The 22,017-nt window shown below is 41.5% G+C and overlaps 1 protein-coding gene across 6 annotated transcripts in view; it reads right to left on the bottom strand.

The window, feature by feature from the left end:
* The window catches only part of schip1 (schwannomin interacting protein 1), a 676,403-nt gene that overhangs the window by 150,594 nt on the left and 503,792 nt on the right, over nt 1-22,017 (bottom strand). For 5 of the 6 annotated variants that reach the window (XM_078563755.1, XM_078563756.1, XM_078563759.1 and 2 more), the window contains one exon: nt 18,070-18,648. In XM_078563755.1, coding sequence (XP_078419881.1) covers nt 18,070-18,648 — 579 coding nt within the window. Of the gene's footprint in view, nt 1-18,069; nt 18,649-22,017 lie in introns of those variants that run through there. The other variant, XM_078563762.1, reaches the window with a different exon arrangement.

The following is a 22,017-nucleotide window of genomic DNA, read 5'->3' as shown; positions in this document are numbered from 1 at the left end:
ACTCATCCAGGCAAGTAGGGAGTATTCCATCACACTCCTGACTTGTGCCTTTTAGATAGTGGACAGGCTTTGGGAATTTAGCAGGTGAATTACTCGTCGCAGGATTCCTAGCTTCTGACATCCTCTTGTAGCCACAGTATTTATATGGCTCGTTCAGTTCAGTTTCTGGTCAATGGTAACCGTCAGGATTTTGATAGTGGGGGATTCAGTGATGGTAATGCCATTGAGCATCAAGGGGCAATGGTTGGATTCTCCCTTGTTGGAGATGGTCATTGCCTGACACTTGTGTGGCATGAATGTTACTTGCCACTTGTCAGCCCAAGCCTGGATATTGTCCAGGTCTTGCTGCATTTGGACATGGACTGCTTTAGTATCTGAGGAATCGTGAATGGTGCTGAACATCGTGCAATCATCAGCGAACATCCCCACTTCTGACCTTAATGATGGAGTAAGGTCATTGATGAAGCAGCTGAAGATGGTTGGTCCGAGGACACTACCCTGAGGAACTCCTGCAGTGATGTCCTGCAGCTGAGAGGACTGACCTCCAACAACCACAACAATTTTCATTTGTTCTAGGTATGACTCCAACCAGCGGAGTTTTCCCCTTGATTCCCATTGACTCCAGTTTTGCTAGGGCTCCTTGGTGCCACACTCGGTCAAATGCTGCATCAAAAGGGCAGTCAATCTCACCTGACCTTGGGAGTTCAACTCTTTGGTCCATGCTTGAATCAAAGCTGTAATGAGGTCAGGAGCCGAGTGGCCCTGGCGGAACCCAAACTGGGCGTCAGTGAGCAGGTTATTGCTAAGCAAGTGCCACTTGATAGCACTGTTGGTGACCCCTTCCATTACTTTACTGATGATGGAGAGTAGACTGTTGGGGCGGTAATTGGCCAGGTTAGGTTTGTCCTGCTTTTTGTGTACAGGACATACTTGGGCAATTTTCCACAAAGACGGGTTGTAGCTATACTGGAACAGCTTGGCTAGGGGCCTGGCAAGTTCTGGAGCACAAGTCTTCAACACTATTGCCGGAATATTGTCAGGGCCCATAGCCTTTGCAGTATCCAGTGCCTTCAGCCGTTTCTTGATATTACATGGAGTGAATCGAATTGGCTGAAGACTGGCGTCTGTGATGCTGGGGACCTCCGGAAGACGTCTTCTGGCTGAAGATTGTTGCGAATGCTTTACCTTTATCTTTTGCACTGCTGCGCTGGGCTCCTCCATCATTGATGATGGGGATATTTTTGAAGCCTCCTCCTCCAATGAGTTGTTCAATTGTCCACCACCATTCATGACTGGATGTGGCAGGACTGCAGGGCTTAGATTTGATCCATTGGTTGTGGGGTCGCTTATCCCTGTCTATCACTTGCTGCTTATGATGTTTGGTATGCAAGTAGTCCTGTGTTATAGCTTCACCAGGTTGACACTTCATTTTTAGGTATGCCTGGTGCTGCTCCTGACATTCCCTCCTGCACTTTTCATTGAACCAGGGTTGATCCCCTGGCTTGATGGTAATCGTAGAGTGGGGAACATGCCGGGCCATGAGGTTACAGATTGCGTTCGAGTACAATAAATTAATACACAAGGCCCTGTTCTTTGTAGACAGAAAGAACATGTACATGCATTGAACCTGTTTCACCTAAACCAAATAGGCAATAGCGATTCTTTGGGAAAATGCCTTGACCAGAGTCAACCTGCCAGGTATGAATTTAAACAAAGCTTGGCAGTTAACTGTCAGTCATCAGTTAACTGGTGCATTCTCCATGGCAATGCCTCTACCAATCAGAGTCCACTTGCCAACCAATCAGCGCTTTCTTCTCATGAGGTATAAATTGTTGTTCCCTTTATATTTAGTATTCTTGATGAATATCCTGATGATTGCTAGCTGAAAATCTATGACATTGGTCTTTTTTCAGCGATGCTAACTTTTATAATGGCAATAGCATACATCAACATTTATCACTCACTGTCTAACTGCAGGCTCCAACCACTTGAGAGTGCTGTGGTGTGAGTAACCCTGGTCTTATTTTTGTTTCTTCTGATTATTTTAAGGGTATTGACTGCATGCCTTGTTTTTTGTAAGCTGATTTTATTTCAAGGTAGCATGAAAACTACCTCGCTGTCTGACTTATTTGCAGCCACTCAAATAATATCAAATCTCGGGCCACAGCCTCCCAATTCTGCACCCATTCTGTTTCCTTTCCTTGGGAAGCCAGCAAGCACAGTCTCAAAGCAGGCACTGACTGATCTGAGCTGGGTATGTCCGGCAATTTAATTTCTTTATTTCTGATGTTTGGTTTTTAAAGTTTTTTTTCCCCTTTTTCCATCGGTTTCATACGTTCTACTCCAAAAAGCTGGTTACATTTAAAATGCAATAACTGAAGAGCTTCCTCATAGGGACATGATTACTGTTGTTGAGCAGCCTATTTTGAACATATGGGACAACAACCTGTCTCTGAACTGTTTAAGCAAACCTCCTGCTGGATTTAAGTGGCAGTACTGATTGGAACCACAACTATGATTGCAGTGTGTACCATTTCAAATTAGGTTTCAATGAACGAGTAAGGATAGGCCTGAAGCCACTATCACTCCTTCAGACTGAGAACAAACCATTGGCATTTTGCAGTGAGTAAAGGTAATGAGTGAAGTTTCCCCTCATTCATAATGCAAGAAGATAATTTGGGACAATTATAAACTAATCTAGTTGGAGCAGAATTCTTTAAACCAAATAACGGGTCATTAGGCAGTAGAAGTTTTATCTGGAGCTCAGACTAATTGAACACAAAATCATTTTCCACTCCACTGTATTCAGCATGGGAATATGTCCAATGAATTTGGAATAGTAGGACTCAATGGTTAAATAAGCTGTGTTGGTTTCCAAAGGTAGCATAAAGCCGTATAGGAATCTACATTGACTTGCAATGCAAAAGGAAACACATCTTTGGCTTACTTCGCATTTTAACAGTATCACATGCAAATGCTTTTTCTTCTTTGAAATGAGTGTGCTTATGCTTTGCACATTAATTTTAAGCATGGAGCAGTATAAATGAAGGGGAAAAGCCATCATTTCAGGACGGTCAATTCTCTCCCCTATGCTACTGCACAAATTCCACAAAAAGGTGGTTTGGCAGTGCAATTGCTTTGTGCAACCCCCAGGTTATAAGATCAGGACATTGGTGAAACTGGCACATTTACTCACAGCCGAGGCCACCAGGTTAATCAATTTAAGTGAATGTGAACGTGAAAAGTATTTGGAGACATTGGCCCAGATTTTGTAGTCAGCAGAAAAGAGCGATTACCGTTGATTATGTTTTACAGCTTCCCACAAACCTTCCATGGGCTTTTACTGGAGATCATTTAGAGTGCAGCAGGGGATCTGTGGCATGTGTCAATAGGGTATGCAACAACACATCTCTTTGACCAATCAGACTGAACATCCTTATAGAGCCACGCAGAGTCTAAACAGGAAGTATAAATTGAAATGTTTAGTTCAGCATAAAACCATGGACAGAAGGCGAACTAAGGAGAGGGAAAGAATGATGGGATTAAGAGAGTGAGAGTTAAAAGAGATATTTGTTCATAAGATGTGATGGCAGGGCCAGCATTTACTGCCCTGGAGAAGGTGGTGGTGAGCTGCCTTCTTGAACCGCTTCAGTACATGGTGTAGGTACACCCACAGTGCTATTAGGGAGGGAGTCCCAGGACTTTGATTCAGTGACAATGAAGGAACAGTGGTATAGTTCCAAGTCATGGTGGTAAGTGGTTTGGAGAGGAACTTGGAGATGATGTTGTTCCCATGCGTCAGCTGCCTTTGTTCTGGGAGAGGTTGTGTTTAAAAGCTGCTGTCTAAGATGCCTTGGTGAATTGCTGAAGTGCATCTCATAGATAGTACATACTGCTGCCACTGTGCGTCAGTGGTGAATGGAGTGAATGCCAAGTTGGTGGATGGGGTGCCAATCAACTGGACTGCTTTGCTCTGGATGTTGTCAAGCTTCTCGAGTGTTGTTGGAGCTCATCCAGCCAAGTTGAGAGTATTCCATCACATTCCTGACTTGTGCCTAATAGATAGGGGGAAGGCTTTGGAGAGTCAGAAGGAGAGTTACTCGTCCCAGAATAAGCAGTGTCTGGCCTGCTCTTGTAGCCAGTGTGGCCAGTTAGGTTTCTGGTTAATGGTAAGCCCCAGGGTGCTGATGGTGGGAGATTCAGTGAGGTAATGCCGTTGAATGTCAAAAGGAGATGATCAGATTCTCGCTTGTTGGGATAGTCATTGCTTGGCACTTGTGTGGCCTGAGTGTTACTTGCCACTTTAACAGCCCAAGTCTGAATGTTGTTCAGGCCATGTTTCATGCAGGCATAGACTGCTTCAGGATCCGAGGAGTTTCAAACGATACCGCACAGTGCGTGATCATCAGCGAACATCCCCACTTTTGACCTTATGCTGAGGGAAGGTCATTGAAGCAGTTGAAGGTGGTCGGGCCTAGGACACTACCCTGAGAACTCCTGCAGCGATGTTTTGAGGTGGAGATGATTGACGTCCAACAACCACAACCACAACCATCTTCCTTTTTGCCAGGTATGACTCCAGCCAGAGAAGAGATTTCCCCTCCCTCACCTCCCAAACTCCCATTGACTGCAATTTTACTAGGGTTCCTTGCATTCACACACTCGGTAAAATGCTGCTTGATTTCAAGGACAGGCACTCTCACCTCAACTCTGGAATTCAGCTCTTTTGTCCATGTTTGGACTAAGGATGTAATGAGGTCAGGAGCTGAGTGGCCCTGGCAGGACAGCACAAAAAGGGAAACAGCAAGTGTGTTTATAAGCATACAAGTGAAAAGATGGTTGAACAACATGTGGGATCACTAAGCCAGTGAGGAATTGGCAAAGGTCCTTAATAGGTATTTCACCTCTACTTTTGTTAGAAAGTGGGATTTTTTTTTGTTATTATTGTGTTTCATAGTGACTTTTTTCAACTGACTAGCTTGCTAGTGCATTTTCGATCCTACTAAGAGAGACCACATGATGGGGACTAGAGTTATGTCTAGCTCAGAGTAGCACCTTCCCTTTCCCAAAGCACATTTCCCAGTTGGATTTTTGTAACAAAATTGATATATTACGAGTAATTATTTTCCTAATACAAGTCCAGAAATTGCTTGATTTGTTGGGCAGGATTTTTGAAGGTTGAAGGGATGCGAATGCAGTTGGGTGAGCGCTTAAAAGCTGCTGGCTGGCATGCCTGTTTTCCAGCACCATACCATCCCTGAGCCATTTTCAGCAAGGCTGGGTCAGGGGTGGTATGGCCCTCTGCCAGCAAGTGGCAGGTAACCAATTGTGGTAATTAAAAGGCCAATTAAGGCCACTGATTAGAGACTGAATGGAATTTTCCCATCAGACTGCAGGCTCCCCCACCGCATAGCATCAGGAGCACAGCAGCTGTCTGTGTGCAGACCGAGTTATGGCGGGGGGAGGGGTCACTTGCTGGCCAATGGCCATTCCAATCCAATCCAGCCTTGCTGAAAATGGCTCAGGGACGGTATGGTGCCAGGAAACTGGCACACCTGCCAGCAGCTTGAAATTAAGTGCCCGCCCAAATGCATTCACACCACTATCAACCTTCAAAAATCCTGCCCAACAAATTGAATAATTTCTGGACTTGTATTAGGAAAGAGGCTTCTCGAGGAAGACTTTGAGGACCTCCCCATTGCATACCTGGCTACAGCTGCAGCCACACGCACCCTGTGGAGGGGTTGCTTTTGCGCTGAAGAGCCTCATATTGGCCATCCAGCTTTGAGGACCTGCCCGTCGTCCTTATTTGGATGATGAGTGTGCCCACTGACCACTAATTGGCCAATCCGGAGCAAAATTGATGTCAGGTGACCGATTCCAACGTGGGGTCAGGACCTATGTTTGACCCAGGCATCAGGAGTTCCATCCCAAAACAGAAAATCCTGCCCGCTGTTTTAAACCTCACAAATTGTTATGGGACTTGAACTCTCAAACTGTAGGTTGTGAATCTAGTACCATCACCACCGTATGTTCTTGTAGCAGTATTGAGGAAGTTGTCTAAGAATTTCTGGTGGAGATAAACATTCAATTGGATACTCTATCTAAAAGTTAATGGGACTATGCCCACACATTTCAGGAAGTTTATCACCATTTATGCCTTTCTTGGTAAGATTTTCCACAATATCTTCCTAAAATTCACTGTACCAAAGCACTGTATATGCCTTCATATGTACAAATGTGTTTCAGCTTGCCTGCATACCAGACCAATACTGTAATCAGCCTAGCTGAACATGCTTAAAGGATTGTACTGAAGCCAAACATGTTTTTTCTGCCCTTGTTTGTGCAATTAACGATCCAAATAGTACAGTAAAAAGTGTGATACAAGTAGAAAATGGACCCTAAGCACAATTATAAAGCCAATCCAAAAAAAAGTTTTCCAATAAACTAAACAGATAAGTGTTTAGCTCAGTGTTTGGTAACTCCTTTGAAATCACTCAAAATGAACAACTTTAAAATTTGTGTCCCATTTTGACTGAGCGAAGTACTTAGCAGTCAGTGCAGACTCTGTCAGCCAGTTCCACCATTAATATTAGGATATTCATACTACAAGATCAACAACTGTCACATCATTTCCAAAAAAAAATCAGTTGCACTTGATTATTATGACATTTTCTGGCTGGTTATATATTAAAGAGGGGAGATAACTTGCTTCATAGTTGTGGGCATAAACCTGTAGGTAATAAATTTTCCATATTTCCATTGGTATAACATCAACAGCTGGATCACTGAAAATTAATTGCTAAAACAGCAATTGCAGTAGCTAGCTTTCTGACAAGATAAGGATGCCCCCTAAAGACTGTTCTTGTCACTAATAATGCTTTCCCTTAATTCCCTGCTACTCACCAAGGCAACCAAACATTTCTGCGGATTGAACTGAAGATTGCGCAAAACCTTCAGTATTAAAAGGCAGTTCGCAGTAGAAATTGTGCCCTTGCAGGAAAACCTAAAAGTCACCAAATCGAGATGTAATACAGTATTTGGAGAGGCTGTGGTGCCTGTAGCACAGTAAACAACTCCACAAAAAGTAGTTAGCATTTTCATACAAAATATCAACATTATTGCTCCAGTCATTAAGTTTATTTGAAAGCCATGATTTTTTTTTCCCTTGACAAAATCCAACTCAACTTAATAATATCCATCGAAAATAGAAAAGTACAAGTGAGCTGTCTCTTTTTGCACACCTCTTCCGTCAGAGTTACGGTAGACAATCAGAAGGATCCTCATGGAATTCATTCTCCGGAGAGTGACCTTGTAAGCCCCCTTTGAAATACATAAGGGAGGTTTCCTTATTGACCGGTAATCAAGGTGCAGCTTGACTAGAGCATCATGCTGTTCCAAAGATGGCCTCAAACTTAAACTCTACAGATCTGGCAAGATAACTCAGCATTCATTTTGTGTTGTCAGTTGTTAATGTGGTTGTATATGGTCAGCTTGTAACCTATTATCAGTCTCAAGTCTTTCTTACTCCTCCCTAATTAGTTCAATGCTGTTCATTTAGCAAGTCCCAGAATTTTCTTCTAAAATTCTTCATGTGGCTCAATGCCAAATTTTACTTCTGTGAAGAGAAGACATTGCACCATATTAAAGGCACTATTTAAATGTAGAAGAACAAAAAAAGCTGGCAAACTCAGCAGGTCAGGCAGCATCTGTGGAGAGGAACAGAGTGCACGTTTCAGGTTGATAGTCAGTGGAAGATGGGAGAAGGCCGGAAAAACAAAGGAGAAGGTTTGTGATAGTGTGGAGGGCAGGGAAGGTCAAATAACAAAAGACTTCATGATGCAACAGCCAAAGAGAGTGGTAATGGATATAGTTAAGAAACAAAGGTCGTGTCCAAATGAGATGCGACTAGTTACATAAAAACCATCTGAATGCAACATGAAGGGATAAAGAAACAAGATGAAGATGAACCCAGCAAAATAAAAGGAAAAAAATACACTAAGAACAAGATGGAGGCAGAGGACTTTATGATCTAAAGTTGTTGAAGTCAATGTTGAGTCCAGAAGGCTGTAGTGTGGCGAGTCGAAAGATAAGGTTCTGTTTCTCAAGCTTGCTTTGAGCTTCACTGGAACACTGCAGCAGGCCAATGACAGAGAGGTCAGCATGGGAGAAATGTGGAGAATTAAAATGACAAGAAACCGGAAGCTTGGGGTTGTGCTTGCAGACTGAATGGAGGTGTTCCACAAAGTGGCAACCCAGCCTGCATTTGGTCCCCCCAGTGTAGAGGAGACCTCATTGTGAGCAGTGAATACAGTAGACTAAATTGAAAGAAATACAAGTAAATTGCTGTTTCACTTGGAAGGAGCATTTGGGGTCTTGGATAGTGAGAAGGGACAAGGTGAAAGGGCAAGTATTGCATCTCCTGTGCTTGCATGGAAAGGTGCCATTGGGAAGGGTGGGAGTGTTAGGAATGTTAGGGGTGACTAAAGAGTGGACTATGATGTTATGGAGGGAACAGTCTGTGTGGAATGCTGAAAGGGAAGAGGAGGGGAAGATGTGTGGTGGTGGCATCACACTGCAGCTGGGTGAATTGCGAAGGATGACCTGACGAAAACAGAGGATGTGGGGTTGAAAATGAGAACAAGAGAAATCCTACCATGGTTCAGGGAGAGCACAGAAGGGGTGAAAGCAAAAGCGCATGAAATAGATTGGACATGCTGGACAGCTGTCAATCATGCTGGGTGGGAATCCTCAGCTGAGGAAAAAGGAAGACATGTTGAAAACGCTGGTGTGGAAGGTTGTGTCAACAGGGCAGAAGCAACGCAGATGGAGAAATGGAATAAAGTCCTTACAGGAAGGAGACTGAGAAATGTAGTCACAGAATCTTTACAGCCATTCAACCCAGAGAGTCTGCACTGGCTCTCTGAAAGAGCATTCCACCTAGTCCCACTCCCCTGTCTTACCCCCATAACCTTGCACATTCTCCCTTTTCAGTAGCAACTCAATTCCCTTTTGGATACCTCCCTCGATCAAATCCACCTCCACCATTCTCTCAGGAAGCTCATTCCAGACGCAAAGCACCTTCTGGGTGAAAAAACTTGCTCACATCACTTTTACACCTTTAGCCATTTATTTTGAATCTGTATCCTCTAGTTCTTGATGCTGTCTTGAGTGGGAACAGTTTCTCACTATTTACCCTGTCCATATCCCTCAGGATCTTGAATACCTCTATCAAGTCTCCTCTCAGCCATTTTTTCTCCAAGGAAACAGGCTCAACCTCCCAAATCTATCCTCATAGCTACAGTCCTTCATCCTAGGAATTGTTCCTGTGAATATCCTCTGTACTCTCTCCAATGCCTTCACATTCTTCCTCAAGTATGGTATCCAGAACTGGACACAGTACTCCAGGTAAGGCCTAACTAGTGTCTTATACAAGTTCAACATGACTTCCTTACTCTTGTACTCAATGCCCCTATTAATAAAGCACAAGATACTATATGCTTTATTAATTGCTCTCTCAACATGCCCTGCCATCTTCAATGACTTATGTACTCTAGTCGAGGTAGCTGTGGGAGTCTGTGGGTTTGTAATGAACATTAGTAGATAGCCTATATCCAGAAATGGAAAGAGAGAAGTCAAGGAAAGGAAGGGGAGAGTCAGGTGAAGGTGAGGGAAGAATGGAAATTGGAAACAAAGTCAATGAAATTTTCCAGTTCACGGTGAGAGCAGGAGGCTGCACTGATACAGTCATCAATGTACTGGAAAAAGAAATGAGGAAGATGAGCCAGAATAAAACTGGAATAATTAATGTTCTTTATTGAATCTCACCTACCATAGTTCTATTAACTTTTAAATATGGTTTAGGTCCATCTACCATTCCTTAGCAGCTTTATCAGATTCTGATTGCCCAGCAATAGTTTAGAATCATTGATAAATTTGATTGATTTTCTTTGCATTTTTGATCCACGTAATGATTTGGAATATGAAACAGAAGAGGTCTCCAACACCATTTCAAGGAGCATTCCACGGTATATCTTCTTAGCTTGAAACCACTCTCTTTCAGCCAATTCGTTATCTACCTAGGATTGTCTCAGGTTTGTGGCCTTACACCTCTTTTTCCCAAAAGCTTTCTGTAAATCTAGGCACATTATATCCTAGTTTCACAAAGTCCACCTTGAATGTAACTTTCTCATAAGTTAAGGAAGTTGTTTAGGCTCCTATTGAAACCACGTTGGCTGCCATTTACTAGATTATCTTCAAACCGGGACTGCATGTTATTACTAACAAATTAACATTACCTATAATAATAGATAATTATATTGCCAATTGCTGATATGAGCCCAATGGGTATGTACTTAGCTAAGTCTTTTTCCATCATCTTTCAGATATATTTTAGGTGCAGTATACTTAATAATTTAAAAATAAATCTTCAAACATTCATGCAGCGAGATTCATAGACTATACTATGAATTCAACAAAAAATGTGACCAGCGCCCTCTGCAGTCAGATCACCTCCAGCTTCATATTTAAAAATTGCATCTTCTTAACACTGCAGTTCTGAAGAAGTCATATTTGACGCGAAACATTAATTCTGTTTCTCTCTCCACAGATGCTCCACACCTGTTGAGTATTTCCAACACTTTGCTTTTGCCTTCCCTTTCAGCACTGAGCTTCACAATTCCCAAAATATGCATATAGCTGTTTCCCAGCAGGAACTTTAAAGTTGAACTGGAGAATACCAAATAGTGCACACTACCGGAATAGATATACCTTACATAGTTAGCAACATTCACAATTAGCTCAGATGGAAATAAAAAATTATCAATTGATTTTATTTGCATCTGAAATGGCACCCAATTCAGCATTGGAGCTACCTATAGTACTCACTGTATTCACAAGGAACCAAACATTACAAAGACAACAGATTGGAAATCCATCAAAGGCCTCTGCTAACACATTTATTAGGAAGCTAGATATGGTTCTTCCTTGAATATTTCCTCCTTCCCTCTGCCTGATCTCTGCCATCCACTTTCCGTCTAACTTATCAAAAATAGTTGGTATGATCCAAAGTTTTGTAACTGAAGATAAAAAAATCAAAACTACCATTTGTTATGATCCCAGTTACGAAAATATGGATCTGGCTTGGCAGACCATAATCATTTAAAGAATATGATGCATGGACGAGGGTAAGAAAATAAGTGGCACGACTCCAAGATTAAAATGAAACACCAAAAGAATCTTTACAAGACAAACTTGAACAAAACTAATACAATCAATAATGACTAAATAGATACACTGAGCAAATAGGATAATGATTCTAAACAATATGAGCTTCTCCCTTCAATTCAATCCAACAGACTTAGCCCAGCTTAACCTTTCTACTGTGGCTTTCACTCTGATAGGCTTTTAAACATACTCATAATCTGGAAGGCAGTTTTGTTTCCCTGTGGATTTGGCTGCACACGTCACAGTCTATGATAAATCTGTGCCAATACAACCTCCTGGTCCAAGTATAGGTGTCACTGATGGTCATACGCCAAGACCCACAGACACACGTAGACACTTGCTTGGTGTCTATTCCACAGCTGGACTTCTTCTCTCTTTACAGATCTACTTGGTCCTACCCAATTCTCTCGGGCCTGAATTTTCAGCTCAGTGGGCAGGCGTGACTGGCAGGCCTGGGAGCAGTCGGAAATGGACCGCAGACTGTGATCGGCCTCCAGTCGCAATTTCACGCTGGCTGGCCGACTAAGGGCCAGTCAGCGTGAAACACGTACTGAAAAGCTCAGTGCTGCTGGGGTGGGGGCGGGCAATGATGTCATCGCAGACGTGGGCGAGCCCTGAGAGAAAGCTCCCTGAAGGCAGAGAGCTGCCTCAGGGAGCAGCAGACCCAAACACCATGCAGTGAAGTTTTGAAAAATCAGGAAAAAAATGTCCAAGCATCACAATCAAGCACCTGAACATATATGGATGATAAAAATGTTGTCCATAGATTTTTATTTTATTTAATAACGGAAACCTCATCCCACCCTTGAATAAGGTTTCATGAAAAATGCAACGTCCGCCTGGCCGATTTGCCCATCTGCCAACTGTAAAGTTGGATGGATCACGAAAAATCAGAGATAATTGCACCATTAATGGGCTTAATTGCCCTTTTAATTGTTGGCAGGCGCGCTTCCGACATTTGCGTGCACCCGCTGAGCGAAATGTTGCGCGAACACGGGATGACATCGGGACTCTCATCCGACATCTTCTCGCGTGATTTTAGGCTTGATTGGGTCGGGCGGCGCCTGCCCGCGGGATGTAAAATTCTGCCCTAGAACTCCGAGTGAAGTAATTTCACCTCATCTCAATTCTGAATGATCGGCCCTTTATCCTGAGACTGTGCCCCCCGCAGATCCCCCCAACCCCCTCAGTTCTAGATTCCAGCCAACGGAAACAACATCTCGGTGTCTACGTTGTCAAGCCCCTTTAGAATCTTGCATGTTTCAATTGGATCACCTCATTCTTCTAAACTCCAGTTTACTCAGTCTTTTATGATAGGACCACCCTCTCATCCCAGGGACCAATCTTGTGAAGCTTCACTGCACTGCCTCCAATACAAGTATATCCTTCCTTAAATACGGAGAACCAAAACTACACATAGCACTCCAGGTGTGGTCTCACCAAAGACCTGTACAATTGTAGCAAGACTTCTTTATTCCTGTACCCCAATCCCTTTGCAATGAAGGTCAACATGCCATTTGCCTTCCTAATGGCTTGCTGTAACTGCATGCAGACTTCCTGAGTTCCTAGTCAAATCTCTCTGAACATCAACATTCACAAGTTTTTCTGCTTTTCTATTTTTACAACCAATAGGTGTAGTATACCTGGTTTTCCAAAAAGCATCTGATAAGGTGCCACACAAAATGTTAATACACAAGATAAGGGCTCATGGATTTGAGGTTACTATATTAGCGTGGTTGGTTTTGCTTAACAGACAAGGAAGCAAAGTGTAGTAGAGTAGTGAATAACCTCACACTTCTCCACGTTATACTCCATCTGCCATCTTATTGCCCGCTCACCTAATCTGTCCATATCTCTTTGCAGCCTCTGTGCCCTCACAACGTATATTTCCACATCAGCAAACTTAGATATATTACTCTCTGCCACTTTGTCTAAGTCATAAATATAGATGGTAAACAGCAGAGGCCCCAGCACTGACCATTGCGACACTCCACAATTTACAGCCTGCCAACTTGAGAATGCCCCATTTATGCCTACTCTTTGCTTCCTGTCTGTTAATTAATGCACTATCCATCCTCATGTAGTAACCCCAAATCTGTGAGCCCTTATCTTGTGTATTAACGTTTTGTGTGGCACCTTATCAAATGCCTTTTGGAAATCCAGGTATATTACATGTACTGGTTCCCCTCTATCTACCCTACTAGCTACATCCTCAAAAATCTGTAATAAATTTGTCAAACACAATTTTCCCTTTCATAAAACCATGTTGACTCTGTCAGATCATGCTATGATTTTCTAAGTACATTGTTAAGACTTCTTTAATAATAGATTACAGCACTTTCCTGATGATTGATATCAGCCTAATTGGCATATAGTTCCCTGTTTTCTCTCACCCTTCTTTCTTGAATAGTGGCTTCCCCATTTGCTAACTTCCAATCTGCTGGGACCATTCCAGAATCTAGGGAACTTTGGAAAATCATAGCCAGAGCATTCCCTTTCTCTGCAGCTATCTCTTTTAGAGCCCTAGGATATAGGTCATCAGTTCCTGGGGATCAGATTTTTGTTCCTCGAGTTTCTCCAATACTTTCTCTCTGCTGATATTAATTATCTTGATTTCCTCACTCATATTAGCACCTAGGTTACCCTCTGCTCCTGGTATGTAACTTGTGTCTTCTACTATGAAGACAGATACAAAATATTCATTCAATACCTCAGCCATTTCCTCATTCTCCATAACAATTTCTTCTGTCTCTGCTTCTAAGTGACCAACATTTACTTCAGCTACTCTCTTCCTTTTTATATACTTGTAAAAGCTCTTACAATCGGTTTTATATTCTGAGCTAGTTTACTCTCATTTTCTACTTTTTCCCTTTTTTTAAGATCAACTTTTCAGTGGCCCTTTGCTAGTTTCTAAAACACTGCCATCCATTAGACTTGCCACTATTCCTTGTAACCCTATAATCCTCTTTTTTTAATCTAACACTATCCTTAACTTCCTGAGTAAGTCACAAAAAGATTTTTTGCAGCATTTTTGCTTTTCAATAGAATGTATATTTGTTGAACATTTTGAATTGTTTCTTGAAATGTTTCCCACTGTTTATTTACCACCATAACTTTGAAACTATTTACCCAATCCATCTTAGCCAGTTCTCCCCTCATACCTATGTAATTGGCTTTGGTTAAGTTTAAGATTCTTGTTTGTGTTTGGAGTATGTCACTTTCAAACTTAACATATGGATTTCAATTGTTTTATGATCGCTCTAGTTTTCAGCAGATCTTTTACTATGATATTGTGAATTAACCCTGCCTCATTACACAATACTACATCTAAAATAGCTTTATCTCTAGTTGGTTCCACAACATATTGCTCCAGGAAACTGTCATGAAAAATTCTTCAAACTCATCTTCTAGACCACCCTTGCCAACTTGATTGGTCCAGTTGATATGAAGATTAAAGTCCTTAGGTTTGGCAGACGCAACCTCTACTACTCAGAAGAATGATGGCAGCAGGCACATGGGATCATCTGCTGTAACTTCAGTGGAAGAGCTGCAAAAACTCTGGATAAAGCAGCAGATGAGTAGGAGAACCCCAGCAGAAATTCACATCAATGTTTTAAGGGAGAAGCGAGAGGGAGGGGAAATGGATAAACACTTTCACGATCAAGTTTTCAAATTCAAACTGTGGCTTTCTTTGGAGAGACACAATAGACAAGTAATACCCAAAGTACAAATTCCAAATTTGAAATAAAATTACACTTTCCAAGAACACACAGGTTATTTTAAACTAACATGCCCAGTGGGAAACTAACAAGATCAGATTGGCTGCCCATTTTTGCTCTTCAAGGGAATATAAATCCAATTCAGTCCACTGAACTGGTTTTCTTGACTGATTATGTAATGGTGTGGAAGGACCAATGCAGGGCAGCTTCCAAAGTGCCAACAAACCTGAGGTTCTAGTTATGTTGTACCACTTAACAGGCTTTTTGATCATTCATGTGTTGGACGTGGGAAAAGAGATGTGCTTTCCAAGATGTTGAAAAATGTTAATTTCACATTTCATGAGTTGTGCAGCATCTTGGACTGAAAGTTTTGTCTTTATTTCTGTTTTGTTGACTTAACCAAAATACAGCGGGTGGAATTTTACAGCCCCGTCATGGCAGGGCGGGGCTGTAAAACATGGCGAGCCATTCAAAAGTCTATTGACTTCGGCAGTACTGGAAAATCCTGCCAGCAGGAGGGGCCGTAGAATTCTGCCCCATAACGTTTAGTATAATCTCCTTGGATATCCTACAGTTTAAAATATGCAATTAAGATCCATACTTACATCTGATAAGCAAATTCCACAAGACTTTATTTTACAAAGCATAAATTGTGTTCTTGAAATATGCATTAAAACAGCTATCCCTTTTAAACTGAGGCCTGGCAGGAGCAGTATTTCTGCCCTAAGAAGGAATACAATAGTAATTACAAAGTAAAACCTGAATTCACTTTGCAAATAACAAAAACTATATTCCTGTCATTATTGACTTTAACAGAAATCATTTTCTAACACAGCAGAACTTGAAGATGCCCTACCATGAATTACATTATCAATCACTGAGCAGACTGAAATAGTCTCCTGCCTACATTAAGCCATTGCTCAGCAACACCTTGGAAAGCACATCTCATTGCCCAAGTCCAACACATAGATATTTAAAAAGCCTGTTAAGTGGTACAAGATAACTAGAACCTCAGGTTTGTTGGCACTTGGAAGCTGTCCTGCATTGATCCTTCCACACCATTTATTATCAGTCAAGAAAACCCTTGAGGCTTGGGGCACCACCAATTGGAAAGTTTTTCTAAATGCAGTATATATGAACACATTCTCATATATCCAGCATCAAGTAGCTCCAAGAAAGACAGAAGGGCAAACAGCTGCTTATGAAGCACTATATATTTAATTGTTGGAACCACAGTGATACAATATAGTCTATCTCAATGCTGCAGTCCAGAGATTGGAGGGAATGCACTCTAAGAAGCTATGCTACTCACTACAGTTCTCCTGGCATATGCTTGCAAGGATTCAAATCAGCATTTCAGTTGTCTAATGACAACTATTTTCAACTGAAGGAGAAAATGAAAAGATAAAATTGGAACTTCTGGAGTCTAGTGGTTCCCAAGAAAACGCCCCCGATGAAGAAAGACCACAATGATTATTAGAGGAAAATATTTGCTACTTGAAGCTTCAATTTAGTAAACCACAGCAGACAGAATAGTCACTCCAAATTCTGGTTTAGTCTGTTTTGTTGATGATTAATGAGTCAGGCTGGCTGACCAATGTTACTAGAAGGGGCACTACGTAACCTTCAACAATCAGTTCCAATGCAAGCCTGAATATGAAGAGTGGTCACAGCTGAGCAAGCAATGTTACAAAATATTAAATAGTATTTACAGAATAGAAATAGGTCATCACTCGACAGATGCTTACCCCATGCTGGCAAGCTTCATGGTCTTTTAATCAGTTAATATAAAGCAATAATTGTAAAGCAACCCAAGGGGCTCTTAGCCTTGTCTCTTGCCAACTTGTGCCTAAACTCTCTTGAATTTGGCAAACATAGGGAGATTGCTTGAAATGCATTTCAGGCAAACAGAACTCTACTCAGGTGGATTTCTCAATAACTTGGTTTGCAGAGTCTTAACAATGGTCATGAATACTCGTTGTGTCAAATCCCCAAATTTGTAAAAATATTGGTCCAAATTTTCCAATCAGCATGGGAAATGCTGCGTCTGACACTAATCAGACAGAAAACTGCACACTTACCTGGTTACGTTTACAGGCATCCGATTCCAATGTAGCATCCAGAAGAACTTGCCCAATGCAGAAATCCACATAGAGAGCAGTGGGAAGAAGCAGCACAAAAGACTGGACTTCTTTATTCAGAACTAGCTGCCGTAAGGTAAGGTTAAATGTCTAGTGTGAATGTTGGTGAATGGGTGAGTGGAAGAATGAGTGAATGGATAGGGTAGATGGATGAGGTAAATGAGGAAGTGGGTGGGGTGGGTGAGGTAGACAGACCGACAGGCACATAGGGTGGCATGGTGGGTGGGTGTGTGGCAGTGAACATGGGGGTGAGGTGGCAGGTGGGTGAGTGGGTGAGGTTGGTTGGTGGGTCAGGACATAGTTGGGTTGAGTCGGGAGGTGTAGTCATGTCGAGGTGTACTTGGGTTGGGTTGAGGTGATGGTCGGAGGGGTAGTCAGCGGTTCGGAGTAGGTAGTTGGGTGGTCGGGGGTTAGCGTGGCTGGGAGGGGTAATTGGAACAGGTGGAGGGGTTGGTCAGGAGTCAGCAGGGTCAAAGGGGGGATTTGGGGAACGTCAGTGTGTGTGATTGTGGGAAATCAGTTTTGCAGTTATCCAGGTGTTAGACTAGGATTTTTCTGTCGACCATTTCCTGGGTAACTAATTAATTGAGTGAATTGGAACTGTCTGAAGTCTCTGACTCAAACTCAATTCGGAGGCTTTTGCAGAGGGTTCCGGAGAGGGGAGGAATTCCTGTCAGAAGTTCAAACTTCCTGCACAATTCCAATGGAGGTCAGCACGTCAGGACTTCAGCAGGGTCCTGACGTACATCTTGGGTCAATGTAATTGGCTTCCGATGATCCGGAGACCGGAAGATCTGGGCCGTAGATTTTCTAAGACCCTTACTTTTCTACTTCATTAACATGCAGGCAATACGTTTCCAGGTATTTTACATTCCATTGCATAATGATTATTGGAGACAAAAAAAAATTGCCAAAAGTTTCATGGACAGCAAATGTTAATCTTAAAAAGTGGAAATATATAGCTCTGCAAAGATCCAACTTACTGAAGTGAAGTTTGTTTTTGTCTGGCTCTGGTTTTGGTTTTGTGCTTCTTGCTCTTGGAACTGTAAACCTGCAAGGTGCTTCTCAAGGGCTTCCCAATCCATGGTTGGAAGCTGTGGTTCTTCTGTTACAAAAGTCCCCGAAGTCTCCAACTGGTTTGTGGCTACACTGCCATCAGTTATTCGCAATGCCTTCTGCAGCTTTGGAAGAGTCTTATTTCCTTTTCCACCTTGTTTAGTTGGTGCAACATTGCCATTTTGCTTCATTTCACCTGCAGTAACATTAGAAGGTACTGGTGGGATGACTTTAACTTCTTGAAACTCCTCCGCTAAACTCCTGCTAGCAGCTTTAACAAAGCCATTGTTCTCAGAGTAGTCACCATATTCACTTTCCCATTCTTCTATCACCTTCTTTTTATATTCCTGATAATCCTCATCTTCTTCATAGTCCCCCAACGTGGCAAGATCCAGACTTGGGGAGGATTTGTACTCAGAACATGGCGTCACTTTGTTGGAGCTTGATTCGGAACTTGCTCGACTACATGAGTCACTTCCCAAATCCATACCATCTTCCCTGTAATCCTGAAGAGGAAATACATTACAGTTAAATACAATATTATCTTTGGTCGCATTTGTATAATAATTTACCAGAGTTATTTACCAGAGTTAGTTCCAATTCATTTCTTAAAATTACTAAATTCTCGAGCGTTGGCAGACTTTTTGGGTACATGGCACCCGCCAGAGGTAGGTGTGTTTCCCTACCAGAAAGTAGCCCTTAGTGCTTCCACATACAGAGGGTGAATTTCCATGCATATAAACATTTATGCTGATTATCTGGTGTTTCTGCAGCTCTGTCTCTGCAGTTACAGTGAGCTGGGGACCTCCTACCTCTATAAATCACGAATATTGCAAATACTAATCACAAAAACAATGGATTTTGTTTAACACTACCTCAAAATTTGCATATGAAACATGCTTCTTACATTTCAAACCAGAACAATACAGTATATTTTGAAAATTTATCAACGATTACTTCTATACTGTTCATTCATAGTCAGCTCTGCAGGTACTTTGTGCCACAGCTTAATTACAAAATATCTATTTTCTTGAACAAAATGTTTATTCCTGCTTCATTTATATATTTTTTGCATCTCAATAAACATTAAGACTCAAAAAAAGTTTAAACAAGCAATATCACATCATTCATTGAACCCTGTGTTTGTTACATATTGTTACATTTCAAGTGGTTATTTGTTTGGATAAAACATGCATATTTTACTAAAGAGAAAAGTTGTGTGAAAAGGAAGACAAACTTTTGGTCCCAGACACTCCTGTCAAACAACACAAAGTTTGTCTCAATTTGTATTTAGAGGATACATCACTAACAAGAAACTAAAGCTTAACTCATACGGAAAAATGGGGTTGTTTTAAGCTCAAAATTAGTCCTCTCTGACTGGAATATTGTTTGGACAGAACCATTGATTGAAAGGTACGCTTATTTCCGAGAGGGAAAATAACCACCTATTATCGCAGAATTTAATTAGCTCTATGGAAAATAAACTTGAAGTGTTCCTTTTGTTTTAAGTACTTAATTTCAGTATCCAGTAATGAATCAAGTACAACACTGGTTTAAGAAAATAAGGATATGCATTAGAAAATGCAGTCTAAACTGCTTGCATCAATTACAATTTCCCAAATCAGTTACTCCACCATCTAAAAGACCAAAGGCAGCAGGAGCACAGGCCACCTTTAAGTTCCCTTCCAAGTCACACCCTATTCTGACTTGGACCTATACTACCATTCTGTCATGGCCACTGGGCCAAATTCCTGGAACTCCCAACCTAACAGCACTGTGGTAACATGTTCACCACATGGACTTCCACAGTTTAAGAAGATGGTTCACCACCACCTCTCTGTGGGCATTTAGGAATGGACAATAAATGCTCATCTTCCTGGTAACATCCATATCTTATGAAATACTATTTTTTAAGTTGTCAATTAACTTACGCTCACTGAAGAAAATCTACTTTTGGGAGTCCAGGAAGCAGGGAACCAGAGTTATTAAGGATGACTGGGAGATGCAGTAAATTAAACACTAGCCTTTGATTTTTGTGACCTGGATTCAAATACAACCTGGCCTAATGGGATGAAAGTTTTTTTTCCCATCTGCTGGTTGCAAAGATCCCATGTGAAATAAATTTGGATACTCTCTATCCAGTTTCTAATGAGCATGGGTCGTAATTTGATTCTGAACTGACCATCGTAGTCAGAAGCCAAAGAATGGCTGATCTACACAATGAGAATGTAGAAATTGAGGACATCAACCTAAAGCACCACTTTTGACACTACTTGGAGTATAATTTCAATGCAGCTGTCAAACCTGTTTTTCAAAAAGTTTCAGTGGGCTCCTTGAATTCACCAGAGTTTACTCACGTGCTTTTAAAGTCCAGACATTTCTAACCAGACCATCAAACCATTTAGATAAAAGCAAAAAACTGCGGATGCTGGAAATCCAAAACAAAAACAAAAATACCTGGAAAAACTCAGCAGGTCCGGCAGCAAAAAGCAAAAAACTGCGGATGCACCTCTTTTCTATTTTTAATTAGTTCTGTTGAAGGGTCATTCGGACTCGAAACGTCAACTGTGTTCCTCTCCACAGATGCTGCCAGACCTGCTGAGTTTTTCCAGGTAGTTTTGTTTTTGTCATCAAACCATTTAAATTGGAACAGTTAGTAATGGAGCTCTGTACTAGTCTACAAGTTTAAATGCCTAGGCAGGAAAATCTGAAATACAGCCAAGTATTATAAGCAAGATATCAATTGACTGGAACTTATATTGCAACTCTCAGTCTCAGACTGATAACGATGGCAAAAATCCAGCCTTATTTAGGGAAATGTGCAAATGATTCACCATCAATGAGTTATAACCTTCTTTTCGAAAGAATTATATTTTGCAGTCCGTTTACCCATGGTTGCCATTTCTGCAAGATAACAATTTTAGAATTAAGTGGATTAGTTGGTGCCTGAATTAATATGCCTTGCAAACTTTAACTGTGGCATACTGTAGGAAATAGAAACCAAAATTATGAACACTTATACAAAGACTTTTCGCCCACCATTGCTTGACACATTTTCAGATCAATTCCCAACTGCATACCGTAAAGTTGCAAAGATCAATGTGCCACAGGAATTGCAGCAGTTAATGCTTCACAAATGCACTATAAACTACTACACAAACAGCAGCTGTGGAATTTAGTGGGCAGGGTTGAAATTTATTACTGGTTAACTGCTCAGACTGTGCCACAGATATTAAACATAAGGGTATTAATTGGCCTTGCCACTCAATTTTGTACTCTTCTGAAATGGTTTTCGGGACTGAAACAGGGATACATTTTATATGCCACTAAGACAACCAGGATTATGAGGTGGAAATTACTAGGCACTCACTCAATATGTTTGTACATCTTATGATGGATCGTTAATTGGGCCAAACAGTTCCCAACTGAGACTAAAACTACAGTGTTCAGCCAATCAGAACATCAGAGTGTCAAACATTGACAGAAATGATTTGCTGGATTGCCCCACTGGTGGCAACACATACTTATATCGATCATAAGACATGCTTGTATATTTTATTTCTCACAGACTGCACCCGAGCACATGACCCACAGAAAACACAACATATCTAAGAAGCATCACAGGTCTTCTGTGTGTTTTTGTCATTTGCACATATTGTTCTTGTGAAACATTCTAATGCTTTCCCTGAGGGGGTTTTCTTCCTCTGTATCACCTCCTTGTTTCCTGTACATATGCACAGATAATGGGCGATGTAGAATAGGGAAATAAAACATGGAACATTCCATTTGTTTAGTGACTGAATGCATATCACATTCTACAAATTCTGGTTAAGCAGACAATTTAATTTTTCGTTGCCAGGCACATTTCACAATAG

Source organism: Cetorhinus maximus, chromosome 19 (assembly GCF_964194155.1).
Source record: "Cetorhinus maximus chromosome 19, sCetMax3.hap1.1, whole genome shotgun sequence".
NCBI classification, from domain to species: Eukaryota; Metazoa; Chordata; class Chondrichthyes; order Lamniformes; family Cetorhinidae; genus Cetorhinus; species Cetorhinus maximus.
Note: the sequence above shows the minus strand (reverse complement) of the source record. Positions and strands in the feature narration are given on the sequence as shown.